The sequence below is a fragment of the Rhinatrema bivittatum genome, chromosome 6 (genome assembly GCF_901001135.1).
Source record: "Rhinatrema bivittatum chromosome 6, aRhiBiv1.1, whole genome shotgun sequence".
Lineage (NCBI taxonomy): Eukaryota > Metazoa > Chordata > Amphibia > Gymnophiona > Rhinatrematidae > Rhinatrema > Rhinatrema bivittatum.
In genome coordinates, this window is record NC_042620.1 from 10,047,531 (window position 1) to 10,068,592 (window position 21,062).

The 21,062-nt window shown below is 47.3% G+C and overlaps 1 protein-coding gene and 1 long non-coding RNA gene across 2 annotated transcripts in view; both read left to right on the plus strand.

Moving 5' to 3' along the window:
• IHH (Indian hedgehog signaling molecule) overlaps positions 1-10,675 on the plus strand; it is a 154,916-nt gene extending 144,241 nt beyond the window's left edge. Inside the window, exon 3 of the mRNA XM_029605025.1 lies at positions 9,130-10,675. Within this exon, the coding sequence (XP_029460885.1) occupies positions 9,130-9,791 (662 nt within the window). The 3' untranslated portion in view covers positions 9,792-10,675. The remainder of the gene's footprint in view (positions 1-9,129) is intronic.
• A 34-nt stretch (positions 10,676-10,709) lies between these two features.
• On the plus strand, positions 10,710-15,591 carry LOC115093379. Its single transcript, XR_003857302.1, has 2 exons — positions 10,710-12,261; positions 14,050-15,591. It is a non-coding gene; the product is annotated as an uncharacterized LOC115093379 (long non-coding RNA).
• The last annotated feature ends 5,471 nt before the right edge of the window (positions 15,592-21,062 follow it).

Here is a 21,062-nt window from a genome sequence, read left to right on the forward strand (position 1 = left end):
CTGGAGTATTGTGTCCAACTGTGGCTACCCTAAAAGAGAGGACAAGGAGGAGGGATAATGTAATAATAATGTACAGGAGGCAAGTTGTAGAACAAGAGATCCTGATATGAGGCTCAAAGGAGGCAGACTCAGAAGTAACATCAGAAATCAGTTCTTCACACAAAAAGGCCCTGGGATGCCAGGCGTGGCCCCCCAGGGGAGGTGCTGGAGATCACAGTCTGGGAGAGGTGGAAAGGATCTTTCAGTGTGAGGATGTTTTGGTAGAGGCTCTGAGATATTCCATTGGGAATGGGCAGACGAGGTGGGTCTCTGTAGAGGAAAGGCGACATGGGGGACATATCTCCATACACACAGGGGAGCCTCTTTCAACAGAAAGGAAGCTCTAGAACAAGGGTGATGGGAGGAGGCGAAAGGGGTAGACTCAGGGGTAATCTTACAAATATTTCTTTACAGAAAGGGTGGTGGATGTGTGGAACGGCTAAATTAATTGGATGGATGGGCAGACTGGATGGGCCATGTGGTCTTTTCCTGCCCTCATGTTTCTATGTTTCTATTCTAAGGAAGTGATGGGACTTATAAAGCTAAATTAATTGGATGGATGGGCCTTGCGGTCTTTTACTGCCGTCATGTTTCTATGTTTCTATTATAAGGACGTGATGGGAATTATAAAGCTAAATTAATTGGATGGCTGGGCAGACTGGATGGGCCTTGCGGTCTTTTCCTGCCGTCATGTTTCTATGTTTCTTTTCTAAGGGAGTGATGGGAATTATAAAGCTAAATTAATTGGATGGCTGGGCAGACTGGATGGGCCTTGCGGTCTTTTCCCGCCGTCATGTTTCTATTCTAAGGAAATGATGGGAATTATAAAGCTAAATTAATTGGACGGATGGGCAGACTGGATGGGCCTTGCGGTCTTTTCCTGCCATCGTGTTTCTATGTTTCTATTCTAAGGAAGTGATGGGAATTATAAAGCTAATTAATTGGACGGATGGGCAGACTGGATGGGCCATGTGGTCTTTTCCTGCCGTCATGTTTCTATGTTTCTATTCTAAGGATTTAAGGAAGCTGGAAGAGTGGTCGAAGATATGGCAGCTGAAATTCAATGCCAAGAAGTGCAAAGTCATGCATTTGGGGAGTGGAAATCCGAATGAACTGTATTCGATGGGGGGGGAAAGGCTGATGTGCACGGAGCAGGAGAGAGACCTTGGGGTGATAGTGTCTAATGATATGAAGTCGGCGAAACAATGCGACAAGGCGATTGCAAAAGCCAGAAGAATGCTGGGATGCATAGAGAGAGGAATATCGAGTAAGAAAAGGGAAGTGATAATCCCCTTGTACAGGTCCTTGGTGAGGCCTCACCTGGAGTACTGTGTTCAGTTCTGGAGACCGTATCTACAAAGAGACAAGGACAAGTTGGAGGCGGTACAGAGAAGGGCGACCAGGAAGGTGGAGGGTCTTCATCGGTTGACATACGAGGAGAGATTGAAGAATCTAAATATGTACACCCTGGAGGAAAGGAGGAGCAGGGGTGATATGATTCAAACTTTCAGATACTTGAAAAACTTTAACGATCCAAAGACAATGACAAACCTTTTCCAACAGAAAAAAATCAGCAGAACCAGAGGTCACGAGCTGAGGCTCCAAGGAGGAAGACTAAGAACCAATGTCAGGAAGAATTTCTTCACGGAGAGAGTGGTGGATGCCTGGAATGCCCTTCCGGAGGAAGTGGTGAAGTCCAAAACTGTGAAGCACTTCAAAGGGGCATGGGATAAATATTGTGGATCCATCAGGTCCAGAGGACGCATATAAAGAGCAGGTAGTAAAATACTGCACGGAGCGGCAGTAGCCACAGAGGCATTCACGGAGCGGGATGCCAGTGGCCAGTGGTAGGTGTCCACCTTCATGGAGCGGAAGGATGTAGGGCTGTCATCTCCCAATTAAATAAAAAACAAAAACAAAAAACAAAACAGGGATGGGATCCATCAGGTCTAGAGGACACATATAAAGAGCAGGTAGTAAAATACTGCACGGAGCGGCAGTAGCCACAGAGGCATTCACGGAGCGGGATGCCAGTGGCCAGTGGTAGGTGTCCATATAAAGAGCAGGTAGTAAAATACTGCACAGAGCGGCAGTAGCCACAGAGGCATTCACGGAGCGGGATGCCAGTGGCCAGTGGTAGGTGTCCACCTTCACGGAGCGGAAGGATGGAGGGCTGTCATCTCCCAATTAAATAAATAATAAAAAAACCCAGGGATGGATCCATCAGTTCTAGAGGACGCATATAAAGAGCAGGTAGTAAAACACTGCATGGAGCGGCAGTAGCCACAGAGGCATTAACGGAGCGGGATGCCAGTGGCCGGTGGTAGGTGTCCACCTTCACAGAGTAGAAGGATGAAGGGCATCCATCTCCCAATTAAAAAAAGAAAGAAAAAAAAGAAAAAAAAACAGGGATGGGTTCATGGGCTTATAGGTATTACCAATTATTAGGCTTTTCAATATTTGATGATAGTTAATGTGACTTTCAAGGCATTCTTCACTTTCGGTGCATGTCCGGCATGACTCCTTGCTTCAATGACAGGGGAAAAGAAAAACTGATACTTCACACATTTCCAGCATTGCCCTCTGCTTCATGGCAGAGAGCTATGCTGCCGCTTACCCAACTAATCAAACTTAATATTTCACTTGGAAGCAGCTCCAGCACTGCTCTCTACATTAATGGTGGGGGTGAAAAGGGAATTAGAACATAAGGTTACTAAGAGCCAAGAGAAACAGTTAAGTATGAGAACAAATGTGTGAAGCTTGCTGGGCAGACTGGATGGACCGGTTGGTCTTCTTCTGCCGTCATTTCTATGTTTCTATGTTTCTATGTTTCTAAGGAAGTGATGGGAATTATAAAGCTAATTAATTGGACGGATGGGCAGACTGGATGGGCCTTGCGGTCTTTTCCTGCCATCGTGTTTCTATGTTTCTATTCTAAGGAAGTGATGGGAATTATAAAGCTAATTAATTGGATGGATGGGCAGACTGGATGGGCCATGTGGTCTTTTCCTGCCGTCATGTTTCTATTCTAAGGAAGTGATGGGAATTATAAAGCTAAATTAATTGGATGGATGGGCAGACTGGATGGGCCATGTGGTCTTCTTCTGCCGTCATTTCTATGTTTCTATGTTTCTAAAGCTAAATTAATTGGATGGATGGGCAGACTGGATGGGCCATGCGGTCTTTTCCTGCCGTCATGTTTCTATGTTTCTATTCTAAGGAAGTGACGGGAATTATAAAGCTAAATTAATTGGATGGATGGGCAGACTGGATGGGCCTTGCGGTCTTTTCCTGCCGTCATGTTTCTATGTTTCTATTCTAAGGGAGTGATGGGAATTATAAAGCTAAATTAATTGGACGGATGGGCAGACTGGATGGGCCATGTGGTCTTTTCCTGCCCTCATGTTTCTATGTTTCTATTCTAAGGAAGTGATGGGAATTATAAAGCTAAATTAATTGGACGGATGGGCAGACTGGATAGGCCATGTGGTCTTTTCCTGCCGTCGTGTTTCTATGTTTCTATTCTAAGGAAGTGATGGGAATTATAAAGCTAAATTAATTGGACGGATGGGCAGACTGGATGGGCCATGTGGTCTTTTCCTGCCGTCATGTTTCTATGTTTCTATTCTAAGGGAGTGATGGGAATTATAAAGCTAAATTAATTGGACGGATGGGCAGACTGGATGGGCCATGTGGTCTTTTCCTGCCGTCATGTTTCTATGTTTCTATTCTAAGGGAGTGATGGAATTATAAAGCTAAATTAATTGGATGGATGGGCAGACTGGATGGGCCATGTGGTCTTTTCCTGCCTTCATGGGCAGACTGGATGGGCCGTTTGGTCTTCTTCTGCCGTCATTTCTATGTTTCTATGTTTTTAAAGCTAAATTAATTGGATGGATGGGCAGAGTGGATGGGCCATACGGTCTTTTCCTGCCATCATGTTTCTATGTTTCTATTCTAAGGAAGTGATGGGAATTATAAAGCTAAATTAATTGGATGGATGGGCAGACTGGATGGGCCATGTGGTCTTTTCCTGCCGTCATGTTTCTATGTTTCTATTATAAGGAAGTGATGGGAATTATAAAGCTAAATTAATTGGATGGATGGGCAGACTGGATGGGCCATGCGGTCTTTTCCTGCCGTCATGTTTCTATTCTAAGGAAGTGATGGGAATTATAAAGCTAAATTAATTGGATGGATGGGCAGACTGGATGGGCCATGCGGTCTTTTTCTGCCGTCATGTTTCTATGTTTTTATTCTAAGGAAGTGATGGGAATTATAAAGCTAAATTAATTGGATGGATGGGCAGACTGGATGGGCCATGTAGTCTTTTCCTGCCGTCATGTTTCTATGTTTCTATTCTAAGGAAGTGATGGGAATTATAAAGCTAAATTAATTGGATGGATGGGCAGACTGGATGGGCCATGCGGTCTTTTCCTGCCGTCATGTTTCTATGTTTCTATTCTAAGGAAGTGATGGGAATTATAAAGCTAAATTAATTGGATGGATGGGCAGACTGGATGGGCCATGCGGTCTTTTCCTGCCTTCATGTTTCTATTCTAAGGAAGTGATGGGAATTATAAAGCTAAATTAATTGGATGGATGGGCAGACTGGATGGGCCATGCGGTCTTTTCCTGCCGTCATGTTTCTATGTTTCTATTCTAAGGAAGTGACGGGAATTATAAAGCTAAATTAATTGGATGGATGGGCAGACTGGATGGGTCATGTGGTCTTTTCCTGCCGTCATGTTTCTATGTTTCTATTCTAAGGAAGTGACGGGAATTATAAAGCTAAATTAATTGGATGGATGGGCAGACTGGATGGGTCATGTGGTCTTTTCCTGCCTTCATGGGCAGACTGGATGGGCCGTTTGGTCTTCTTCTGCCGTCATTTCTATGTTTCTATGTTTTTAAAGCTAAATTAATTGGATGGATGGGCAGAGTGGATGGGCCATACGGTCTTTTCCTGCCATCATGTTTCTATGTTTCTATTCTAAGGAAGTGATGGGAATTATAAAGCTAAATTAATTGGATGGATGGGCAGACTAGATGGGCCATGTGGTCTTTTCCTGCCCTCATGTTTCTATGTTTCTATTCTAAGGAAGTGATGGGAATTATAAAGCTAAATTAATTGGATGGATGGGCAGACTGGATGGGCCATGTGGTCTTTTCCTGCCCTCATGTTTCTATGTTTCTATTCTAAGGAAGTGATGGGAATTATAAAGCTAAATTAATTGGACGGATGGGCAGACTGGATGGGCCATGCGGTCTTTTCCTGCCATCGTGTTTCTATGTTTCTATTCTAAGGAAGTGATGGGAATTATAAAGCTAAATTAATTGGATGGATGGGCAGACTGGATGGGCCATGCGGTCTTTTCCTGCCGTCATGTTTCTATGTTTCTATTCTAAGGACGTGATGGGAATTATAAAGCTAAATTAATTGGATGGATGGGCAGACTGGATGGGCCATGTGGTCTTTTCCTGCCGTCATGTTTCTATGTTTCTATTCTAAGGAAGTGATGGGAATTATAAAGCTAAATTAATTGGATGGATGGGCAGACTGGATGGGCCATGTGGTCTTTTCCTGCCGTCATGTTTCTATGTTTCTATTCTAAGGAAGTGATGGGAATTATAAAGCTAAATTAATTGGATGGATGGGCAGACTGGATGGGCCATGCGGTCTTTTCCTGCCCTCATGTTTCTAAGTGAGGTGACGGTGGTTAATACCAATTAGAGCCTGACTTTGTAACACAAACCCCACACTGTGCTGTACCTGTGCAAAGAATTAGAGTCACCGCCTGTGCTTCTGTTTATTCTCACATTTACTTTACAAATGCAAGCACTCACAGATACTACACATAAGTAACACGTGCAGGTCTCGTACACACCGATAACACACACACAGGCACACGTAGGTACCTCATACAAGGAGCACAAACATGTGCCATACACACAGTTAACACATACAGCCATACACACAAGGGTACCACACATAAGTAAAGCACAAAGGTCTTGTACACACACACAAACACACACACACACACACACACACACACACACATAGGTACTACTCACAAGGAACACAAACAAATATCTTGCACATACATAACACTCACACAGGTCTCACACCCACACACACACACACAGGCATTAGCCATGCACCACCCCTGGGTCCAGGGCCGGTGGAACCACTAGGCGAGCTAGGCCCGTGCCTAGGGCGCTGAGACTTAGGGGGCGCCGCGGCAGGCAGCCAGCTCCCGACTCACCCTGCCTCCCCCCTAGTGGTCCAGCGGAGGTCCCGGGAGCAATCTGCCGCTCCCGGGGCCTCGGCTGCCACTAAGCAAAATGGCGCCGGTGGCCTTCAGCCCCTACCATGTGACAGGGGTCAACCAATGGCACCGGTAGCCCCTGTCACATGGTAGGGGCTGAAGGGCACCGGCGCCATTTTGCTTAGTGGCAGCCGAGGCCCCGGGAGCGGCAGATCGCTGGATCACTAGGGCGGGTGTCGGGAGGGGGGCACTAGCAGGGAGGCAGGGCGAGTCGGGAGCTGGCTGCCTGCCGCGGCGCCCCCTAAATCTCGGCGCCAATCTTCTTTCTGTGAGTGTACGTGAGAAAGGAGTCTGCCAGTTTAAAAAAATGAAATATGATAATAAATATACCTCAACATTTGAAAAGTTGGATGAAAGATAAAATTACTGAATTTTAAGCATCCCTCTTCTGGAAAATAAAATGTAACTTAAAGTAGGTAGAGACAAATACGAAAGCAAAACAAATTAAAATATTTAAAATGTTCATCTCAGCAAAATCACAAATTTAAGATACTGATGCCAGGTGGGGTTTGGTTTTTTTTTTAAGCATAATTTAAGCATGAAGACTAGAATAGAATCTGAAACGGTTTTGCTATTTTTTTTAAGCCTTTAGAAAATGTATATTTTAAAATGACTAAGACTTGAATCTTCCCAGTTAAAAGGGAAGCTGACTAAGGATGTCTTTCGGTTCCATATCTCCCACATGAATAATCATTCGACTGATAGTTTGAAGAAAGACGCTTGCTTTATTGCCTGGAAGCGTAAAACAAGAGAAGCTGTACGGTGTGGGTGGCTGTCCCTTGGGAGGAGAGAACCTGAAGGAAGAGTGTCATTTATTTATTTTGTATTTATTTATTTAAAAACTTTTCTATACCGTCGTTAAGTTAAATACCATCACAACGGTTTACAGACGGGCACGATAAAGAGAAATATGGGTGGTATAGATTACAAATTACTCGTGTGCCATCATAGTACGGTAACAATGTAAAATAATAAACTAAGTGTGTAAATTAAACCTGCTTGTTAGGAACAAATTAGGCAGTTTGATTTTAACATTAATGTGCTTATGTAGGTTACTAAAAACTTCCAGCTTGGTGCATCCTTATCGCTCAACTATTTTTCTCCTTTTCTTTATCTTTATAAAATGCTTGTTTAAAAAGCCAGGTTTTCAGATTAGTTTTGATAGGAATGTGGTTTTGATAGGAATGTGGTTTTCTTATTTAACGGTTAGGAGCATCTCTTTCACTTTTAGTAAAAATGAAAAATGCTGCAAGTCTGAAAGCAAGGTGCTTGTGTGAGAGTGTAATATGTATGTGAGACAGGGAGGGTGCTTCTGTATGTGTGTGGTGTATATGTGAGTCAGGGAGGATGCTTCTGTATGTGTGTGTGGTGTATATGTGAGTCAGGAAGGGTGCTTCTGTGCATCAATGTGTATGTGCGAGAGAGATGGAGCATGTTTTTGGCTGGCTTGTGGCTGTGAGAGAGGGCATGTGTGTGATTGATCCTGTTTGTAAGTGAGATAGAACATGTGTGTGTTTGAGAGCTTGTGTATAAGTGAAATAGAGCATGTGTGTGATTGAAAGCCTGTGTGTAAGTAAGAGAGAGCGAGAGCATGTGTGATTGAGAGACACTGACCAGAGAGGTGACGTGTGTATGTGTAGAAAGGCTGATCAGGGAGATGACTGGTGTGTGTGTGTGTGTGTGTGTGTGTGTGTGTGAGAGAGAGAGGGACTGGTTGGGGAGATGATTGGTGTGTGAGAGACAGAAATTGGTCCTGAGGGTGTGACTGGTGTGTGTGTGAGAGAGAGAAGAGACTGGTTGTGGTCCCTAAGGAAGAGGTCTGTGAGGACAGCTTCAGCAGCTACTGCTGCTTCTGGTATGGCCTGCAAGGGAAAGGAGTAGGAGAACTGCTGGAGAGGGTAAGAAAAGGTGGCTTTTTAAGTTCATTTTTCTTGATTGACTACCATTTTAATTATTGGGTAGTATGTGATGTGTCTGCTGTTTGAAATATTTTATTGGTGTTTGGTAAAGCTTTCAAAGTTTGCATGAGTCTTTAATTATTGGATATTCTATTCATCAGCTGTTTTGAAATTATTTTATTAGTATGATTTTATAATTATGATTAATGATTTATATATCTTTATTTTATTGATTTGTTTCATGAGGAATGGTGAAATTTTTGTTTTTCCATTGTTACACTGTATAGAGTCTGGCGTGATGCGTTTTACAGTTCAGTTTTTGTCTGCACATTTCTATTTATACTTTATATAGCTTTATTCTGTATTTGGTGAGGGTTTGTGTTCTGCATGCAAAGACTGAGATGAAGCATTCTTTTAGCATGTGGTTTCTCTGTAGGGATCTGTAGTAGCTTAGCCTGTTCTGTTTTCCTGATAGGAGGTGTATTGATATTTTAGATTCTGGTGTAATATTTGTGGTATTCTTTTTCTTAGGTAGGGTTGTTATTCTTTGAGTGTTGGCAGATAGTATTGTGTTGATACGGGAGGACCATGCCGAAATATATCATAATAGGTATGATGCCGTATGAATTCCAAGATGCAAAGTTTTCTTGTTGGCATCACAACAACTTGTATATTAATTTTACCTCAGAATGTCATTTTTCACGTAAAATATGTTATAAATGCATAATTTAAAATTGTGTATGGGGAGGGGGCGCCAGACTGTAAGGTTTGCCTAGGGTGCCTAATACCCTTGCACCGGCCCTGCCTGGGTCCCTGGGATCTTGGGCAAGGAGTAACCTCTCTGTCTTTTCTCTCTTTCCCAGAGCACTCTGCAGCTGCTAAAACAGGAGGCTGCTTCCCTGGAGGGGCCCTGGTGACGCTGGAGAGCGGGGGCCAGCGAGCTGTGTCCGCGCTGCAGGCCGGAGACCGCGTCCTGGCCATGGACAGCCACGGCAGACCCACGTTCAGCGACTTCCTCGCCTTCCTGGACAGGGACTCTGCCGGGCGGAGACACTTTCACCTGATCGAGACCCGGGACCCGCCCCGCCGGCTGAAGCTCACCGCGGCGCACCTGCTCTTCCTGGCCGAGAACTTCACCAGGCCCCTCGCGGACTTCCAGGCCGCGTTCGCCAGCAGCGTCCAGCCCGGACAGTACGTCCTGGTGGCCGGGGTGCCTGGCCTGCAGCCCGCCCGGGTCACGGCGGTCAGCACGCTGGTGGACACCGGGGCGTACGCGCCCCTCACTCGCCACGGGACGGTGGTGGTGGACGGCGTGGTGGCCTCCTGCTTCGCCGTGGTCCAGGAGCAAGCGCTGGCACAGCTGGCGTTCTGGCCGCTGCGGCTCTACCACAGCCTGGGCGAGTGGCCGGGCGGGGCCCAGCGGGACGGGGTGCACTGGTATCCGGATCTGCTGTACCAGCTGGTGGGGCGACTGCTGCCCCGGGACAGGCTCCACCCTCTGGGGATGCCCCAGTGCCACAGCTGAGCCGGGAGAGAGGAGGAAGAGGAACGTCCGGCAGGTGGGACAGGCCTGAGGATGGGCCCCCACCGCACCCTGCACCTGGGGGGGGGGGGGGCCAGGAAGTCCTGGCACGGCCTGGCAAGGAGAGACAGAAGAGACTGCAGTAGCTGCAGCAGCCGTTGCCCGTTTAAAGCCCAATGCAGCCCCGGGGCGGAGACGCTGGGGGCTCGACCCTGCTTCGGCTGGCAGTGCTGGGGCTTGGGAAACCCCGAGGGATCCAGAGAACACTAAATTCTCATCCGTAAAACCCCTCCCCTGGGAGAGGGAGTAGGGGGGAGGGGGGAGAGGGGAGAGGGGAGGGTGGTCTGGCTCGCTTATGCCAGAACAGGATGCCCAGTTATCCACAGAGAAAGAAATTCCACGAAATCCAATCCTTGACAAATGTGAGCAGGTGTGGGATTTTAGAAAGTGGGGTGGAGATGGTTAGAGCATCATCATCATCATCCCCCCCACTGCCTCCTCCTCCTTCCCATGTCTCTTTATTCCTCCCCTGCTTTTATATTCATCTTCCCTTCCCTCAGGTTCCTCCTCATTACCATCTCCTCTCTTTCCCTCCACAGTTCTCCATCTTCCTCTCCTCCTCCCCTCCCAGCATCCTCGTCTTCTCCTGGCCTTGGATTCCTCCTGCGCTCCTTCCTCTTCTCCATCTCCCCCTCCTCTCAGTTAACTGGGGCCCAGCACTATGAGCAGAATAGTGGGAGGGGGAGCAGGGTGAGAACCTGGAGAGCATCTGCCCCCTGCCCCCTCGGATGCTCTTCTTCCTTTGTAATCAGGACATACGGGAAGGGGAGGAGACTCAGACACTGCCAGCCTGCCTTCACTACTGCTGATCTGACTGGGGGGCAGGAGGGGGCAATGTTTGGTACGGGGAGGGGGGGGGCGGGATGGTGCTGTCTGTGTGCGAGGTCGTTGTTAAGTTTTCATGTTTAAATTACTGCTAAGCATGGTCTGTGGAGACGCAGCAGGGGCAGGCTGTCCCTCCGTGCACCTGACCAGCGAAGGATCCCCCGGGGTCACCAAGGCCCTCCATGGACTGGCATTTGATTGGTTCATGCAGTGCGAGCGATTGTGATGTCACTAACACCGCGGCTATGAGAGGTGTCCAGCCCTCCCGCTAAGCATGGCCACAGCCACAGGAAGTTACAGATCGAGGAGAGGCAGCCCTGAGCCCGAGAGTCCTCGCCTGTCACACAGAGCCTGCAGGATAACTTGAGGTCCAACATCACCTAAGACATTTCTGTTTAGTTAGCTGAGCTGGAATACTTGATTTTCCACAAGAACCAGGGTCTTTTGCAGCTCTCGGTTTATTGGCCAGAGCGGGCTGGCATTTTCCAGTTAAAATTGTCCCAAACCTGAAGGAACTCGCAGGTGATTGGCTGCAGATCTCCTCACTTGTCATGCAGAGCCCAAGGAGGGCTGCAAGTGATGTCTCCTATCAGGCAGGGCTGATTCATTTAGACAGCTAGGTTGTGGCTCGCATAATTATACATTCTTCATTAATCTATGTTGCAGTAGGAATTCTAGAAAGCTGTTCTGTGCTCTGCAGGCTCCGTCAGAGGGGTAAAAGCACTGGCCATGGGGAGACAGCTGAACAGTATTGGATGGCATGAGAGAGCATCCAACCTAGTTAACAGACCACAGAGTGACAACGTTAACCATTTTTTAGCTTTTGAAGGGATCATCTTAGCCCAGCTACTACACCTTTTCTTCTCATGCTCACCTCTGCTCTCTAATGCTGCTTCTAGAACTCAGCTGCTAAAAACCCACAGAGCATCTGGAATAGGCAGAAAGAAGCACACTTTCCCAAGTAGCTATAGGGTCTAGAGCTGAGGCACTGCAGCTGCTGAGGAAATAGATGGAAGGCAGGTACATTAATCAGAGCAGGTATAGCATCTAGAGCTCAGACACTGCAGCTGCTGAGGAAATAGAAAGCAGGTCCATGATCCAGAGCAGGTACAGGGTCTAGAGCTGAGACACTGTGGCAGCTGAGGAAATATATAGAAGGCAGGTCTATGATCCTAAGCAGGTACAAGGTCTAGAACTGAAACTATGGCTGCTGAGAGAATAGAAGCAGGTCCATGATCCAGAGCAGGTACAACATCTAGAGCTAAGACACTGCAGCTGTTGAGAGGATAGACAGAAGGCAGGTCCATGACCCAGCATGGGTACAAGGTCTAGAACTGAGACAATGTGGCTGCTGAGGGGATAGAAGGCAGGTCCATGATCCAGAGTGAGTACAGGGTCTAGAGCTGAGACATCACAGCTGCTGAGGGAATAGATAGAAGGCAGGTCCATGATCCAGAGTAGGTACAGTGTCTAGTGCTGAGACACTGAAGATGCTGAGGGAATAGATAGAAGGCAGGTCCATGATCCAGAACAGGTACACATCTAGAGCTGAGACACTGTGGCTATTGAGAGAATAGATAGAAGACAGGTCTATGACTCAGCATGTGAAAAGGTCTAGAACTGAGACACTGTGGCTGCTGAGGGGATAGATAACAGGTCTATGATCCAGAGCAGGTACAGGGTCTAGAGCTGAGGCACTGCAGCTGCTGAGGAAATAGATAGAGGGCAGGCCCATGATACAGAGCAGGTACAGGGTCTAGAGCTGAGGCACTGCAGCTGCTGAGGGAATAGATAGAAGGCAGGTCCATGATCCAGAGCATGTAAAGGGTCTAGAGCTGAGGCACTGCAGCTGCTGAGGGAATAGATAGAAGGCAGGTCCATGATCCAGAGCATGTAAAGGGTCTAGTGCTGAGACACTGCAGATGCTGAGGGAATAGATAGAAGGCAGGTCCATGATCCAGAGCATGTAAAGGGTCTAGTGCTGAGACACTGCAGATGCTGAGGGAATAGACAGAAGGCAGATCCATGATCCAGAGCAGGTACAGGGTCTAGAGCTGAGACACTGCAGCTGCTAAGGAAATAGATAGAAGGCAGGTCCATGATCCAGAGTGAGTACAGGGTCTAGAGCTGAAACTATGGCTGCTGAGAGAATAGATAGAAGTAGGTCCATGATCCAGAGCAGGTACAACATCTAGAGCTAAGACACTGCAGCTGTTGAGAGGATAGCTAGAAGGCAGGTCCATGACCCAGCATGGGTACAAGGTCTAGAACTGAGACACTGTGGCTGCTGAGGGGATAGAAAGCAGGTCCATGATCCAGAGTGAGTACAGGGTCTAGAGCTGAGACATCACAGCTGCTGATGAAATATATAGAAGGCAGGTCCATGATCCAGAGTAGGTACAGTGTCTAGAGCTGAGACACTGCAGCTGCTGAGGGAATAGATAGAAGGCAGGTCCATGATCCAGAGCATGTAGAGGGTCTAGTGCTGAGACACTGCAGGTGCTGAGGGAATAGATAGAAGGCAGGTCCATGATCAAGAATGAGTACAGGGTCTATAGCTGAGACACTGCAGCTGCTGAGGGAATAGATAGAAGGCAGATCCATGATCCAGAGCGGGTACAGGGTCTAGAGCTGAGGCACTGCAGCTGCTGAGGAAATAGAGGGCAGGTCCATGATACAGAGCAGGTACAGGGTCTAGAGCTGAGACACTGCAGCTGCTGAGGAAATAGATAGAAGGCAGGTCCATGATCCAGAGTGAGTACAGGGTCTAGAGCTGAGACATCACAGCTGCTGATGAAATAGATAGAAGGCAGGTCCATGATCCAGAGCAGGTACAGTGTCTAGAGCTGAGACACTGCAGGTGCTGAGGGAATAGATAGAAGGCAGGTCCAGAATCCAGAACAGGTACACATCTAGAGCTGAGACACTGTGGCTATTGAGAGAATAGATAGAAGGCAGGTCCATGACTCAGCATGTGTACAAGGTCTAGAACTGAGACACTGTGGCTGCTGAGGGGATAGATAACAGGTCTATGATCCAGAGCAGGTACAGAATCTAGAGCTGATACATTGCAGCTGCTGAGAAAATATATAGAAGGCAGATCCATGATCCAGAGTGGGTACAGGATCTAGAATTAAGACATTATAGATGCTGAGGAAATAGACAGAAGGCAGGTCCATGATCCAGAATGAGTACAGGGTCTAGAACTGAGATACTGCAGCTGCTGAGGGGATAACTATAAGGCACATCCAAAATCCAGAGCAGATACAGAACTGAGAGACTGAGGCAGCTGAGTAAATAGATAAAAGGCAGTTCCATGATCCAGCACAGGTACAAGATCTAAAACTGAGACACTGCGATTGCTGAGAGAAGACAGATCCATGATCCTTAGCATCTTCATGCTCTAGAACTGGGACATTGCAAATGCTGTTGGGATAGAAGGCAGGTCCATGATCAAGAGTGGGTACAGGGTCTAAAGCTAAGACACTGTGGCTGCTAAGCGAATAGGTACAAAGCAGTCCCTTGATCTAGAGCAGGCACAGGGTATAGAGAAGAGACATCATGGCACCTGAGGGTATAGACAAAAGGCAGACCCACTATCCACAGTGGATAAGGGATCTAGAGCTGACACTGCAGTACAGAGAGAACATGGATAGGGCAGAAGTGTAAAAATGTGGGGGGAGAAAATACCTGGGAAGAGACGGGCAGTAGAAAAGGAAAGGAAGGGAGGTTAAAGAGTAGGAGAAAGATGGACAAGGAGGGAGAGGAAATGTAAGAGGATGAGAGGAGAGATGGAATCTGAGGAGAGGAAAAGACATGGCGAGAGGGAGGATAAGGAGAGGGAAGATGAGGAAGGAGAGGGAATCTGAAGGGCAGAAGGTGAGGGAGTCTAAGGGAGAAAGAGGACGAGGCAGGAGAAGGAATCTGATGGAAAGAGGAAATCAGAAGGAGATGGAAGATGGCTGAGGAAAGAGAGAGGGGCAAGGAATCTGAGGAGGAAGAAGCAACATGGAAGAAGGAATCTGAGGGAGAGGAAAGATGGCTGAGGAAAGAGAAGGAATCCGGGGGTGAGGGGAAGGCTGGATATAATAATATGGGGGTGCAAAGAAGAGAGAAGATGATGTGGTGCTGGATGAAGGAGATTATTGTGGTGGCAGCGATGGGATCTCACACTGATAAGTCCCTGCTGGTGAGGGTGGCACACAGCACCTGCAGGAGTTAGCCCACTCCCCTTGGCATGGCGTGGGCGTACAAGAAGGGAGAGAGCCCTTGCTGCAGGCTGCTAGGGAGAAACCTTTTATCCCCCCCCAGATGGCCTAATGTCACTTCCAGAATTAAATCAAACAAGTGTAAATCAGGTTTTTCCTGAGACCCTCTTTGTAAGGCTGTTCTCCTTCTAATCACTCCTGGTGCATGTCGGGCCTGCACCGAGGGGATCAAGCCTGGGCTCCCTGACCCGTGAGCCCTGGGAGACCCCTGCATCTGACCCTCACGGTGTTCTGGGGCTCGAAGTCCTTTTCTCATTAAGCAATGAGGGCTCCTGGCTGGACTGGCTCTGCCATGGTGAAGGGGGCAGGGCCTCGCTGCCTGGGGTGTGCGCTGTGGAGCGACGACGCTGCTTGGCCGGACTGGGACTGGGTGCACAATCACCCCATGCACGAGCGCCGCCTGCAGGGGCCATATCGCTTCTGATAAGCCAATTATCATTACTAATGCTATTCTTTGCTGGTTGTGATTGAAGAAGCCGCTTCGAATTGGTAAAATTGTATTTATTTATTTTTCTACTCTGTAAGATAGATCTGTAAAGGTTTATTTTAAAAATTGTATGAAAATGATCTTAATATGGCGTTTGAAGCAGTAATCATGGAAGAAGGAGCATTTCTTTCTTTTAAAGAATAAAAGTCTATAATTATTTAAAGATGATGTCCGATGTGGCTCTGTTTGTCCCCCGAGAGGTGGCTGCACCTGCACGCGTGTGAGAAAGCCATGTACTGCGTTTGGGGTTCAGCTGCCGTTAAAGTGACAGCGCCACAGTCTGAATATCTGGGCTCGTTCTCCCTCCTCATTTATTGCTGGCTGCTCTTCCACCTTGCAGACCTGAGCCTTCGGCCTTCAGGGGGGCGAACGTAGAGCAGAGCCGGGTTCCAGTCCCACCACACGTTACAGCAGCTGCAATACCACAATGGCAGGGCAGCTTATCCTTGGAAAGATGGAACAATAAAGCTGAGAAATTAATTAAGCGGGTGAATCCGCTCCCGGTTTTCTAAATCCCATCCTGATACAATCTGGGGGAGAAAAGGTTTACAGTGCATCGGATGTAGAAAGTGGAAAGCAGAATTGTGGCAGCTCCTGGTTGTCACCAGAGCCAAGAATACGCAATCCGTCTGGAACCCGCGATCATCGTGTGAGGGAGACGATTCCGGGTCCCTCGCACAACAGCTTCGGAGCTCAGGAGGAGGTGCTGGCCGCATGGCTGCAGCGGTGCGGGTGCTGAATATTCTCTCTGCCCGCTCCTGGATTCAGCATTGCTTCAGAAGCAGGGTCTGTGCGGGACACACACTTTGGATCATTGTTCCCTCTAAGCTGCGCGCGTGTGTGGCCACGCCCAGCTTTCCTCCCCCTGCGCAGGAAGACCGGCGGGGCCGCGGCGCACCCCATCCCACCGGCGGCCCAGATTTAGAGAAAGTGGTTCTGCGAGGCCACTGGTGGACCCCATCCCGCCGACGGAGGAAGAAAAAGAGAGTGCGTACGTTCTCCTGCTCCTTGTGTGCCGGCCTGCGGTATCCAAAACACGTGATCAGCATAGAATAAGTGCTAGCCAAGCGAGATCGGATAAGTGCACACACGCACACACCAGTCAGGCTCCCATTCACACACACACACACACCAGTCAGGCTCCCCTTCACACAAACACACACCAGTCAGGCTCCCATTCACACACATCCACACCTCAGTCAGGATCCCATTCACACACACACTCACACACACACACACACCAGTCAGGCTCCCCTTCACACAAACACACACCAGTCAGGCTCCCATTCACACACATCCACACCTCAGTCAGGTTCCCATTCACACACACATACCCATACCTCAGTCAGGCTCCCATTCACACACACACACACATACACACACCAGTCAGGCTCCCATTCACACACACACACACCTCAGTCAGGTTCCTATTCACACACACATACCCATACCTCAGTCAGGCTCCCATTCACACACACACACCCCTCATTCAGGCTCCCATTCACACACACACACACCTCAGTCAGACTCCCATTTACACACACATACCCACACCTCAGTCAGGATCCCATTCACACACACACACACACACACCAGTCAGGCTCCCCTTCACACAAACACACACCAGTCAGGCTCCCATTCACACACATCCACACCTCAGTCAGGTTCCCATTCACACACACATACCCATACCTCAGTCAGGCTCCCATTCACACACACACACACACACACACACTTCAGTCAGGCTCCCATTCACACACACACACACACACTTCAGTCAGACTCCCATTCACACACACATGCGAGCTAAGATTCCTACTGTTCTTGTTTTCTATTGTTCTATGTACGGCCTACGAGCGAAGTTAATGTTTACTGTAAACCGAGGCAATCTGTATCTCATACAGGAACCGCGGTATATAAAATCTAATAAATAAATAAACATACCCACACCTCAGTCAGGCTCCCATTCACACACACACACACACACACACACACCAGTCAGGCTCCCCTTCACACAAACACACACCAGTCAGGCTCCCATTCACACACATCCACACCTCAGTCAGGTTCCCATTCACACACACATACCCATACCTCAGTCAGGCTCCCATTCACACACACACACACACACACTTCAGTCAGGCTCCCATTCACACACACACACACACACACACACTTCAGTCAGGCTCCCATTCACACACACACACACACACCTCAGTCAGACTCCCATTCACACACACATGCGAGCTACGATTCCTACTGTTCTTGTTTTCTATTGTTCTATGTACGGCCTACGAGCGAAGTTAATGTTTACTGTAAACCGAGGCAATCTGTATCTCATACAGGAACCGCGGTATATAAAATCTAATAAATAAATAAACATACCCACACCTCAGTCAGGCTCCCATTCACACACACACACACACACACACACACCATTCAGGCTCCCATTCACACATACACACACACACACACACACACACACCAGTCAGGCTCCCATTCACACACATACCCACACCTCAGTCAGGCTCCCATTCACACACACATGCACACCTCAATCACGCTCCCATTCACACACACACCAGTCAGGCTCCCATTCACACACACACACCCACACCTCAGTCAGGCTCCCATTCACTTACTCACTCAACCATACAACATCAGAAGTAATTTTGCTGCTCTTCCTTGTGTGACGGACCCTGAGTTAATCAAATCTCACAGGGATTGCACTTACTCTATGCTGATCAAGTGTTTCTGTCAAGGGCAGTAACACCTGCTCCATGCAGGTTACCCCCATGCCTTCTGATAAGGGCAGTAACTGTTGCTCCGTGCAGGTTACCCCCATTTTTCTGTGAAGGGTAGTAACTGCTGCTCCATGCAGGTTACCCCCATGTTTCTGATAAGGACAGTAACTGCTGCTCCGTGCAGGGTACCCCCATGTTTTTGTTAAGGGTAATAACTGCTGCTCCGTGCAGGTTACCCCCATGTTTCTGTTAAGGGTAGTAACTGCCACTCTCTGCAGGATGCACCCATGTTTCTGTAAAGGGTAGTAACTGCTGCTCTGTGCAGGTTACCCCCATGTTTCTGTTAAGGGCAGTAACTGCTGCTCTGTGCAGGTTACCCCCATGTTTCTGTTAAGGGCAGTAACTGCTGCTCCGTGCAGGGTACCCCCATGTTTTTGTTAAGGGTAATAACTGCTGCTCCGTGCAGGTTACCCCCATGTTTCTGTTAAGGGCAGTAACTGCCGCTCTCTGTAGGTTACTCCCATGTTTCTGTTAAGGGTAGTAACTGCCACTCTCTGCAGGTTGCACCCATGTTTCTTAAGGGTAGTAACTAACTGCCGCTCTCTGCAGGTTACTCCCATGTTTCTGTTAAATGCAGTAACTGCTGCTCCGTGCAGGTTACCCCCATGTTTCTGTTAAGGGTAGTAACTGCCACTCTCTGCAGGTTGCACCCATGTTTCTGTTAAGGGTAGTAACTGCCACTCTCTGCAGGTTGCACCCATGTTTCTGTTAAGGGCAGTAACTGCCACTCTGTGCAGGTTACCCCCATGTTTCTGTTAAGGGCAGTAACTGCCGCTCTCTGCAGGTTACTCCCATGTTTCTGTTAAGGGTAGTAACTGCCGCTCTCTGCAGGTTACCCCCATGCCTTCTGTTAAGGGCAGTAACTGCCACTATCTGCAGGCTGCACCCATGTTTCTGTTAAGGGTAGTAACTGCCACTATCTGCAGGTTGCACCCATGTTTCTTAAGGGTAGTAACTGCCGCTCTCTGCAGGTTACTCCCATGTTTCTGTTAAATGCAGTAACTGCCACTCCGTGCAGGTTACCCCCATGTTTCTGTTAAGGGTAGTAACTGCCGCTCTCTGCAGGTTACCCCCGTGTTTCTGATAAGCATAGTAACTGCCGCTTTCTGGAGGCTACCCCCATGTTTCTGTTAAGGGTAGTAAATGCCACTCCTTGTAGGTTACCCCCATGTCTTCTGTCAAGGGTAGTAACTGCCGCTCCATGCAGGTTACCCTCATAAGGAATCCATGATAAAAAATCTGAATCCCGCCCCACATAAAATTGACACCATTCCCACCTTGGGTATAAGAAAACTAGCTGATATAACTTCTGACACAATAGCCAAAATAATTAACCTATCACTTAGCGAAGGAGTAATGCCAGACTCACTTAAAGGCGCAATAATAAAACCAATACTGAAAAAGAAAAACAGTGACCCAAATCTCCTAAGTAACTATAGACCTGTTTCAAACTTACGTATGCTTGCTAAATTAATAGAAAAAGTGGTACAAAAGCAACTAGCAGAACATCTAGACAACAATAACATACTCTACCCCTCGCAACATGACTTCAGAAAACACTATAGCACCGAAACACTACTAATCTCTAACAGATAACGTACTACGCGGATTCGACAGCGGAAAACACTACATCATGATATTACTAGATCTGTCAGCAGCATTTGACACAGTAAACCATAGCATACTACTGAAAAGGTTAGAAGAAATAGGATTACAAACCAAAACAATTGAATGGTTCACATCCTACCTTTACAATAGATCTTTTCAGGTACAGATAAACACAATATCAGACAAAATCGAACTAAAGACAGGGGTCCCCCAGGGTTCAGCACTTCCGGCGACTCTATTTAACATTTACATGCTCCCCCTCTGCCACCTGCTGGCAGGACTAGGTATCACACATTACATATATGCCGACGACATTCAGCTAATCCTACCGGTAGAAGAAACAATTGAAAAGACATTAAACTTGCAATGCTGTACCTAGATATAGTAAGACAACTACTAAACCAAATGGAACTAGTAATTAATATTGAAAAAACAGAATTTATACACCTTGAGCGAAAAAACATTGAAATAATTCAGAATCCCATCAAACTTAAAAATGACAAGACAGTGGAATTAAATGAGAGAGCTCGAAACCTAGGAGTAATAATAGACACAGAACTCAGCCTTAGGTAACACATATCACTGAAAGTTAGAGAAGGCTACGCCAAATTAATGGGCCTTAGGAGACTTAAACCCTTATTAACTCAAGCACACTTTCAAACAGTTCTGCAAGCACTAAGTTTGGCTAGCATGGACTATTATAACACACTTTTCCTAGGATTACCATATGCAACACTCAGACCACTGCAAATACTACAGAACTCGGCTGCCAGAATACTTACTGGTAAAAGCAGAAGAGATCACATCACTCAAACACTTGCCGAATTACTCTGGCTGCCAATAGAACAAAGAGTGCAATATAAAACGCTATGCACAATTCATAAACTAATCTATGACCAAAATGCTGACTGGCTAAACACCGCCCTACGATTACTTGTCCCTCAGAGAAATCTCAGATCAGCCAATACTACTAACCAATACTACTAACCATACCCTCGGTAAAAACAGCAAAACTGACCCAAGTTAGAGAGAGAGCACTATCCTTAGCAGGTCCAATATTATGGAACACAATGCCACTCGAAATAAGATTGATGAAAGATTTAAAACTCTTCAACAAAAGTTTGAAAACTCGGCTCTTCAAAAAAGCTTTTCACAATGAGTTCGATGAGTTAGAACACCTACTCACAGCTGAAAGTCAGCTAAAAGCATAACTGCTTCCTTT